The sequence below is a fragment of the Stegastes partitus genome, unplaced genomic scaffold, assembly GCF_000690725.1.
Source record: "Stegastes partitus isolate 25-593 unplaced genomic scaffold, Stegastes_partitus-1.0.2 Scaffold569, whole genome shotgun sequence".
NCBI classification, from domain to species: Eukaryota; Metazoa; Chordata; class Actinopteri; family Pomacentridae; genus Stegastes; species Stegastes partitus.
Genome location: NW_007578300.1, coordinates 161,474 through 172,213, shown reverse-complemented (window position 1 = coordinate 172,213; position 10,740 = coordinate 161,474). Strand labels below are relative to the sequence as shown.

General features: G+C 45.9%; 1 protein-coding gene across 1 annotated transcript in view; it reads right to left on the bottom strand.

The window, feature by feature from the left end:
• Positions 1-632: 632 nt before the first annotated feature.
• Positions 633-10,740, bottom strand: part of ckap2l (cytoskeleton associated protein 2-like) — a 12,462-nt gene continuing 2,354 nt past the window's right edge. Inside the window, exons 4-9 of the mRNA XM_008288667.1 lie at positions 9,379-10,568; positions 8,186-8,381; positions 6,878-7,036; positions 4,344-4,404; positions 3,799-3,961; positions 633-1,190 (exon numbers count right to left, since the gene is read on the bottom strand). Of these exons, the coding sequence (XP_008286889.1) occupies positions 914-1,190; positions 3,799-3,961; positions 4,344-4,404; positions 6,878-7,036; positions 8,186-8,381; positions 9,379-10,568 (2,046 nt within the window). The 3' untranslated portion in view covers positions 633-913. The remainder of the gene's footprint in view (positions 1,191-3,798; positions 3,962-4,343; positions 4,405-6,877; positions 7,037-8,185; positions 8,382-9,378; positions 10,569-10,740) is intronic.

Below are 10,740 nucleotides of genomic sequence, written 5' to 3'. Positions count from 1 at the left end.
GACTGACCCTAACCCTGACCGACTGACCCTAACCCTGAGTGACTGACCCTAACCCTGACCGACTGACCCTAACCCTGAGTGACTGACCCTATCCGTCGACACAGCAGTTTGGGGTGGGAAGTTAAATGCGCTGACCGTCGCACGTTGTCAATTCTCTCTGGTTCCTTGTAGTCATGGTCAGTGTCATTGTTTTCTGACTGGCTCCATTAGGTTAGAGTTTGTTCTGATTTTGAGTAGAGATTGTAGTCTCTTTCTTTGGGCTTCGCCTTCGAAGTTAGTTTTTTTCTTTGTTTTCTTCAGTAGTTGATTAATCTATTTTTGTCACGTTGTCCTGGCTGGTGTCATGTTGTTCTTCCAGAACGGGTTTACGTTTTGGTTAGGGTTAGGTTTAAGGTTCAGGTTCAGGTTTAGGGCTTTCAGGTTGGTTTGTTCCACTCTACCGCCGTGTGCAGGCCAAACACTTTCAGTAAAGTTTCAGTTTCTGTTGAGGTAAAAATCCAATCCATGTGTTTTCAGATTCCTCCATCAAGCACAGCTGCACAACACAGCAAAGTGGCTTCGTTCTTCCACAGCGTCTGGCCTCTGTTCTTGGATAACTGCTGTTGTGTAGAGATACCAACACAGGACTATGGTTATAGGTTTAAACAGAAAAACATTTATTTTACATTGCTATGTACACTGCATTATTTGAAGACATAAAATAATACAAGGACCAGCAGAAGCCCCACTAGCTTGTCTATCAGCAGGCGTGACACATACCTCACTGTAAAGCAGCCCACTGCCTAAACGTCCGCTCTGTCTTTATAAGGGTCAAACTCATTTCTGAGAACGGACAACACCAACGTATGCACACATGGATGAAGATATTTTTGTGCCAACTGCAAAGTGATGGGGATGAATTGAGCAAATATGGCTAAACATCCTCGTCACAGAAGAGCCGCACCAGCACTTTATCCTGAAGCGCTTCGTTCTCTCTGTACACGTACATCGGCGTGTCGCCAACAGACGGGCTGGTTTCCTCCTCAGAGATCAGGTCACCATATGAAGCCACACAGAGGTCGTGGTCCTGGAGGGACGCAGGGTATCGGAGTGAGGCCCTCTCGATTCGCACCGAGCGCCTGACCGGGGTGAAGAAGCGAACCTCCTGGCCGTTGACTCTCACCGGTTCCCTGTGTTGACTCGGAGGGCCCCTGAAGGATAAACAGAAACACGAGACATTACAGCTCAACTTTATCCAATCTACAGCAAGTATTTGTGGCATTTTTATGAGACTGAATTTTTATGAATTTTTAGTTATTGTCGCTAAACTCCTCTGCCTTCACCCTGAATCAGCTGGGATAGACTCCAACCCCCCACAACCCTACAGAGGATTAAGGTGTAGAGACGATGGATAATGAATGGATGGATGGACAATGGATGGATGGATGGATAATGAATGGATGGATGGACAATGGATGGATGGATGGATGGATGGATGGATGGATGGATGGATGGATGGATAATGGAAGGATGGATGGATAATGAATGAATGGATGGATAATAGATGGATGGATGGATGGATGGATGGATGGATGGATGGATGGATGGATAATAGATGGATAATGGATGGATGGATAATAGATGGATAATGGATGGATGGATGGATGGATAATAGATGGATAGATGGATGGATAATAGATGGATGGATAATGGATAGATAATGGAAGGATGGATGGATAATGAATGGATGGATGGACAATGAATGGATGGATGGATGGATAATGAATGGATGGATGGACAATGAATGGATGGATGGATGGATAATGAATGGATGGATGGACAATGGATGGATGGATAATGGAAGGATGGATGGATAATGAATGAATGGATGGATAATAGATGGATGGATTGATGGATAATAATGAATGGATGGATGGATTGATAATAAATGGATGGATGGATGGATAATAGATGGATAATGGATGGATGGATAATGAATGGATGGATGGATGATGGATGGATGGATGGATGGATGGATAATGAATGGATAATGAATGGATGGATGGATGGATGGATGGATGGATGGATGGATGGATAATAGATGGATGGATAATGGATAGATAATGGAAGGATGGATGGATAATGAATGGATGGATGGACAATGAATGGATGGATGGATAATAGATGGATAATAGATGATAATGGATGGATGGATGGATGGATGGATAATGGATGGATGGATGGATGGATGGATGGATAATGAATGGATGGATGGATAATAGATAGATAGATAGATGGATGGATGGATGGATACCATCATTTCCACAGCTGAACAGTATTGACTGGCCTGGTTTGGTCAGACCTCTGTCACAGAGAAAACCTCCCTGAACCGAACAGTGAGGTGGTCCAGTCGCCTGATTGGCGAGTCACCGTCTGGTCCAGCCTCCCTGTGCACTAACCCTAACACAGCAGACGGCCTTTTCATCCTCTGCCAGGTGAATTCCAGCGTCTTCCCTCTGGACGGAGGTTTTCAGGCCTGAGTGCAGGACAGAGCGCTACCAACAGCTTTGGTCCTGTCGCCGTCACTGAGCTCAACCACACGTAGTGACATCTGCACTTTGTTTTATTTATTCTGTTTATTTATCATCATCATAGTGACTTTTAAATCAAAATGTCTTGTTCTTATCCTGGTTTTTATCCAAGAGATTCTTTTATTTCCCTCTGGTTTTGTACTGTGTCTTACTGTTCCTTATCTTGATCTTATTTATCTCATCTTTTTACTTCCTGGCTGTCGACAAATGGTGGATTACTGAGCACTTTTTTGTCTCCTGTCTTTCTGTTAATGTGTATTTTGTTTGAAGACTGCCAAACGCTTGTTTTTTCTGCAAAATAAATAAATAAATAAAAAATCGACCCACGGGTATTAAGAAGTGACCTTGACCTTGAATGTGTGAGAGTTCAGATCAGCACATCCACCTGTTGACCAGAGACGGGCAAACACGTTCACAGTCTTGTACAAAAACATGGCTCTGACCTCTAAAACTAAATTCCTCACTGTACGTAACATTAACCCATATTTTCTTGTCATTGAGTGAAGCCCAGTTACAGTTATGAGAAATGGGGTGCCACAGGGGTCTATCACGGTTCCACCTCTTTTTACACCGTCCATAAATGGCATCGCTTATCCCATCCAGTCACATAACATTTAAATATGCTTCGACTATCTTAGTAAGTGCCACTTCGAGTGCACGCCGCCCCATGGAAACTTGAAACAGTACCCACATTTGTCTTTTAAGATTCATATTCAACACGTGACTCACATATTAAGAGTCAAGCTCAGCTCCTGTCTAGAAGTCAATGCTTGCTGTTCTTGGTATTAGGGCTCTTTTTTACCAGACAGGAGCTGTTTTTACCTTTGACATGTTTCGACTGTCCTTCAGTCTTCCTCAGAAACGTCTGTGGAGACGTGTCTTGATCAGCTGCTGGTTTTCTGGAGGCGTGACCCGCCTGGCAATGCACCAGCTGATGAAGACACGTCACCACAGACATCAGTGACGTTTCTGAGGAAGACTGAAGGACAGTCGAAACATGTCAAAGGTAAAAGCAGCTCCTGTTGTGGACCAAATGGACCTAATCACGCTGGCTGTTCTTTCCAGACAGTGAATCCCTTGTGCACTGTGCTACAGTTTCTTATCTTTTAGGATTTACATCTTGTAACTGCAGCATCTAACTCCACCCAAACCCAGACAGAAGACGGGGAATCAGAGGGAGATCTTCAAAAACGCAGTTGCTGGATGTTCTAACACTAACTCAGCTCACCCAGGAGTGGCTGTGATCTTGTACTTGACGACCGATGAGTCTCCTTTCTCCCCACAGATGAGCGCTCGGACAGCTTTGGGTGTCACCACGGGGTTGTTGTCGCACTCTGGAGCGCTCTCAGCCGATGAGATACGCTCGTGCTCCTCCTCGTTCTCTTCAGCAGCTGGACAGAACAACACAACAGCAAACTCATTTATATAAGAAGATGTTGTAATGGTTAACAAGTCACTTAGATTTCACTGTTGATAATGACAAAGTCCATGAAGATGATGTAAAGCTGTCTGAATGTGGACAACAGGCTGTAAACACCAACACCAACAGCTCAGCACATGGAGCCGATCTGGATTATTCAGCGGAGGCTATCTCTACGTACACCTGACCAACACGAGTCGGATGTTCGCTGCTGTTTTGGCTGAGCTCAGGCTGCAGGAAACTAATTGGATTTTGTTCTCTTCATGTCTAACTCAGACCTGTTTTTTAAAGGGTTAGAGTAAAACCAGAACTCAAACCGGTTCTGATATTTTCCAGGCATAAAGGACAGCTACCTTGGATCTCGTCCTTTTTCTTCAGAATGTCAAACACAACAGTCCGCAGCTCATCCACCGGCTGGAATCAAACAGAAGCACAGAACACGGGTCAAAATGAGTCGTTTTCTTTGTATTGTAAAACTCCACATCAAGGTACATTTACACAATTTCATGTTAAAGCCACTGAGACTGACAGGCTGCATACGTCCTCCATCCATGCTCAGGTCGGTGAAGACTCCTCCTGGTGGTCTGAAGATAAATGCTGAGTGACAGCAGTCAAACAGAGATGTGACTGTAGTCGCTGCTATTAGCTAAGATCTGCTCTGAAGCACCGTCTCACTTCCAGCCGGTACTGCAGCATGACTGACGAGGAGAAGAAACTCCAGCTGACAGTGAAGACAAACCTCAGTGCAGAACGGAAGAAGCTTCTCTGACATCACTCATCTTCTCTGAGAGGTCCTCAGAGGTTTCTTCAACCGCAATGGAAAAGTCACACGTGTCAATATGCAAAGAATCGCGATTTAATAAATAAAAACAAAAATAAATTTTTTTTTTTTACTCCAGCATAGTAGACATGTTATTGACCCAACGACCTCAGATAATACAACAGAGCCCATACGGTACCAGGACTGAGCCCGCTAACGCAGCATGCATTCACCTTCAACCCCGTTCTGAAGAACGAATAATAAAAAAACTGAATATTACAAACACATAGCAGCTTTTAACTTGACTTGCGTTCATTATTTGTGTGACATTGTCGACACCTTAGCTCCCTACACATGGCTCATTCACCTGAATTATCAGTAAACAACAAAACGCCAACAAAGTCCTCCTCCTCGTCTCTCAGGAAAATGAAACCCAGTCAGCAGCCAGAGCTGAAGCCAGCGTATGTGTCTGCTGCTCTGACCAGCACGGACTGTAAAGGTTCATTAGTTCTCAATAATAATCTGTTTGTATGCCTCAACATCTCCTCATACCTCCTAATGGAAGTCCATCCTGGGGACCTGACCGCTCTGTTGACGTTCGGTTCTCTTAGAACCTGTGCTGACAGATGAAGGTGTTAAACAGCCTCATGAGGAAAATGATGTGTTTCAATCCTTTGTTCAGCAAACACATCAACACATCATCGTCCTGTGTGGAAAAGCTCAGGAAGTCTCAGAGGCTTCTGCTGCTCCTGTTGACATTTTGCACTTTTGTCCAGCAGTCTCTACATTTTTGACAATCCCACCACACAAACATTTCTTTGTTGGTTCCTTCCAATATTTTACTGGAACTAATCTCTTTGACGAGCTCGTTCCAAACCCACTACCTCCTGTTTGGAGTCGTTCTGCGGTGGACTTGTTTGTGTGTTCAGGATTATTTCCTGTTAAAGATGTCCATTTCTGGTAAAACTAATCAATCACCTCTTATTATCTTAATGATCTGATCTTGATGTGATGCAGAATTTACAGCTGAGTCAGTGACTGTTGGCAGCTCACCAGCGTTTCCATGCATTCCTCCTGCATGACGCTCAGTTACTAAAACCTCCTGAAAGGCTGTTATCGGCCTGATCTCTGCACAGGCAAGCTGCTGCTTCTATCTGAACTGTTTCTGGACAGCAGCTGCACCGTTTCCTGCAGATGTCGTTTATTATTATTATTATTGTTTTAATAATGAAAATGACAGCTGTCAGTTTTATTCGTCATCTCTTTAAATATATGAAGAGCTCATTTGCAGATAACTCCATCTTTGTCGATTTTCAGAAAACTTGTTTTGTTGTTGTTTGCTTGAGATGACATCAGTCAGACTGAAGCTGAGTGGATCTGACTCAGCAGAAATGACAACCACAGAGATAACTGAGGTTGATGCTGTCTCAGGTAGACGATGGAGAAGTGGGTTTTCTGAAGGTCTGTGAAGATGCAGATATCTGTTTCAGCAAATGAACTCTTCACATGACCTTCGTCTGCACCGTTTCAAAGTGGATCAAATGTCTGCTTGTTCATATGTGCTGATCAGCACTTCACCATCCTGACTGTGTATCGTCACCATAGAGCAGAATGCATTCAGTCTGTCCTGCACACATCTGGACTGAGCTGCACCGCAAAACAGAGAATTACCCGAGAAACAAACAAACAAGTGTTGCTCTGTGATTTCCAGCCTGATACACCAGACAGAACCTGATATTTATGGCATACATGTCCAATCTAAACATCAGCGCTGTCTGCAGACTGAACTGACAGTTTAATACATGTGCTCACACAGAAGCTCTGATGAGCATGATCACACACAACAGGTTCAACCAGCCAGAGTCCTCTGCCTGCAGCACCATGGTGAGGCGCTATTTGACTTCCTCTGTGGATGTGTACACTTGTGCGCAAAGCATCCCGACACATCAACCGAGGCCAGGAAGAGGAAAGCTGCCAAAAACACTTGAACAATGTTTCAGGAGGAAGGAATGCGGTCAGCACGTTGCACAGAGCTTTGGTGAGCAGCTGGATGTGAACACCGTTAAGTTAGACAGTTCTGCAGAGCAAACCGTAGAAGCTCTGACAGAAGCTTTACAGATGTCTCACCTCCAGCACAACGCCAACAGCCTCCTCGAACACGGGCAGCACTTCCAGGTCGCCTTCTTGCTCCATCAGACGCACTCGACAGATCCAGTATTTGGCAAACTTTTGGGACACGGATGGCAACCGCGAGAGGACCTCCTTCACCTGGTCAGGAGAGCAACCCTACAGGTGGAGACAGCACCGAACACCAGGGCATCAGGACACGTCCACCATAGAGCTGCAGCAGAGGGTGTGTCTGAAAGCTTTCCCCTTCACCGCTGTCCAGGCTATCAGTGGAAGACCAAAGCCGACATCAGGCCATGGTGTGACTGGACACGGCGTGTAACTAACGTACGAACCGACTCAACTTCCCTCTCAGGCTCTTCTTTAGTCTTTACACGACAACTTCTTTCAGCTCTGAAGTACAGGCTGTGATAAAGTCTTTGACTAATGTCGTCTTTGTTTGTACATTTCTCACACTATCAAACTGGTATTTATATGATGTATTTCACATCAGACAGAGACAAAACACAACATGCAGTGTTTAAGCAACGACTTATTGGAAACCTGTATCACCCTGTGACAAGCAACTGTCCCCTAACCCTACGTAGCTGGTTGGGCCGCCCTTGGCAGCAATAGCTGCCGTTAAATGTCTGCGATAGCTTGTGATCAGATCTTACGTGGCCATGGCGGAGTGCTGGCCCACTCCTCTCTGCACAGTAGTTCTAATTCAGCCACATCAGATGGTTTTCGAGCATGAGCTGCCCTTTCAGGTCTCGTCACAGCATCTCGATTTGATTTAAGCCCAGAACAGAGTCGACCACTCACAACCCTTGGTTCTGTTGTTGTTCAGGTGGACTTGTTCGTGGGCTTTAGGTCATGAACTGATGGTGGATACGGTCTGGGAGGATTTCCTGATAGACAGCAGAACTCATGGTTCCAACACAGAGCACCTCAGCAGCACCTTGTTGTGATGCAGGATGAGCTCTACGCCTGATACAGCAGCACCAGAAAGCTTCGATCATCAGGCCACGGGGCGGTACCGCATTTTTCCTTCAATAAATGAAATCATCACGTAAAAACTGCATTTTGTGGTGTGCTATCTGTGTCTGATATTTAAATTAGTTTGATGATCGGAAACATTGACGTGTGACATGAGTGTCCTTCAGTGACCTTCAGGAAAGAATCCTGCAGGTTTGAAAACTTTTCTTTTTCAGCGAGGAAGCCTTATCTTTAGAGTAAACAGAGTCACACCATGTTCACCACATAACTGTGAGTCAGATGTAATGTGAAGGTTTTAAAAGTCAAGAATCCATGACTTCACTCCAGTACCTCTCCGAGTAACTTGATGCAGTCAGCCAAGGATCTGTCCACAGCCGAGATGAGGGAGTGGGCCTCGTCTTCCTCCTCCATGGATGTCCAGAAAGGCTGCGGCACGGACACAGTGCGCCTCACCACAGGCTTCGCTGGCATTGGAGGACGCTTGTAGGAAACTCCCTTAGCTTCCCGCCACTCCTGAAGTTTTCTCCTTGAGATCAAACAGACCATGGGAGTCAACACTCAACATTTTACATGACTTGTTTTTTCTTCGTTCTTTATTTTGGCCTCATATGAAAGAAGCAAAGAGACAGAAACTACGGAGAGGAGAGTTTCCACAACAAACTGGGCTTGATACTGTTCACATATTCTGGGAGGCAGGTCTCGGTTCCAGCTCCACATTTAAGTGGTCGGACCAAAAGCATCTCACTGAACCAACCGCTGCACATGTTGAATGTGAGCATGTGGGTCTGGAGTATCCACTGGTTTTATTTCTGGTATCCGTTCTTAGACAGTTCTGTCTTATCAGCATCAGTACTTGGTCCGATTCATTAAACTCTATGAAATCGTTATTTTACTATTTCATTGTCATGTATTTCAAAACAGCAAAAAAAACGTTATGTACACAGTTTTGTAGGTTTCCTTGTTGCTGTGGAAAATGTTTAAACATACTCACCAAAGTAAAACAACATGCATCAGTAACGATGTGCTCTGGGAGACGAGCCGGGACATCGCTCACCACCAGCACAACCCACAAGAATAGTAGTCATTACAGCTTCCTCAGAACCAGCCGTTTGGATATTTATTTCTGCTCTCTCTCTCCATATACATATATTTATTTTTATTTCTTGTGTGTTTTATTCCTTAGTCTTATTGATCTTATTCCTATTGTTTCGGTGTGGAACAGGTTTCACTGCATGTTACACCGTTCATAGCTGTGTTTGTGACCAATGAAAGACCTTGAACCCTGAACCAGATTACAGGGTCATGATGAGACATCCCTGACGTGTGATGAAGTTTGATCACGTCTACATAATCCTGGGGAAGTAACCCCCAGCCCTACAGCCAGCTTTCCTTTGTGTCCCACACTACTGAGCTGTTCAGCAGCGCCACATACAAACTGATCTACGGTGAGAAGTTATGGCTGAATGGTGCCTTGTAATAACTCCACGCTATGCAGTTACCAGCAGCTGCACTGTTCTACTTACAGCCTGTCCTCCTGGGCAGCAGTCAGCTTCTTTCCCTCAGTCTGGGGCACGGGCCTGACCAGGACCTTGGGTGTGTTCTGGTGCGTGGCTCGGCCGGTGAGGCTGATGGTCCTGGCAGGTTGAGGCGCTGTCTGTGACAGCACTGGAGCGCCTCTACTGGTTGTAGCTGTGTGTGCTAAAGGGGCGTTTTGTGAGCAGCTTTTCTTTTTGCAGTCTGTCTCGTTGCCCATCTTGGTTTTCCTTCCCAGTGCAGTCCCAGCAGTAACCCTGCCAGCGGCTCTGGAGCTGCACCTGCTCACTGCCCTTGAAGATGGCTGGCCATTCTTTTGCCCTTTAACTCCTGGTTCCAGCTTTGTGGACCTGTCTGCAGGCTGACTGACTGATCTGGGAGCTGCTACTCTCCCCTCTGGCCTATAGGCTGCTGCTGCTGGGCACCTGAGGGACGTGGATGCCGCCTGCTTCAGTCCGTTTGATAGCTGGTTCCTACAAGATGGCTGAGCATGTTTACCAAGCAGTGGTTTACAGTTATACTTGGTTTGCACTTGAAGTTTGTTCCCAGCTCTTGCAGCAGAACCAACACCCAAGGCAGACCTCGGGGGAAGAGAGACTGATGACGTATCGCTGCAGCGCACCTTCTTAGCAACAAGAGCAGTGGTGGGACGAGCTGCTGTGGCGGCGCCGTGTGTCACGCCTGATTTGGTGTTTCTTGGCTGCGTCACTGCAGGAATGAGTCCTGTTTTTGTTTTGACAAGGGGTCCAAGACTCATCCTGGTGCTGGGCGCCGACACTGGAGCTGACGAGGCAGCACTCAGGCTGAGCTTGCTGTTGGATCTGACTCTAACTGTACGAGCTGCGTTTGAAGGGGCTTTGCCAGAAGCTTGGTTTCCTGTGTGTGGTTGCTTTCTGAGATGGCCTGCTGCATTCAGGCTGGATTTGGAGAAAACAACTGTGTATGTGCTCGTGAGTGCATGGTTAAGATCAGGTTTTGGCTGTGGCGGGCCGCTGTTTGAAGATGTAAGGGCAGCATTCTGCTGTCCTTTCAGTACACTGCCTTTTACATTCTCTCTGTTTGTGACACCAAATGCTCTTCTGGCAGGGTTCGGTTTGGACTGAGCATTCCAAGCTGGACTTTTTTGGCCACTACGTCTGAATCCCTCAGGATGAGCTCGGTTCTCTTTTCCTGTAACAACCTGAGAAAGAAAAACAAACTGGAATCAAACAACACAGTCATGATTCCAGTAAACAGCATCCCAGTGTCAGCCGCGACTGATCCAACAGACCGCCCACTGACCTCTGGATCATGGACAGTGTGGACACACACACACACACACACACACGGACACACACACACACACACGGACA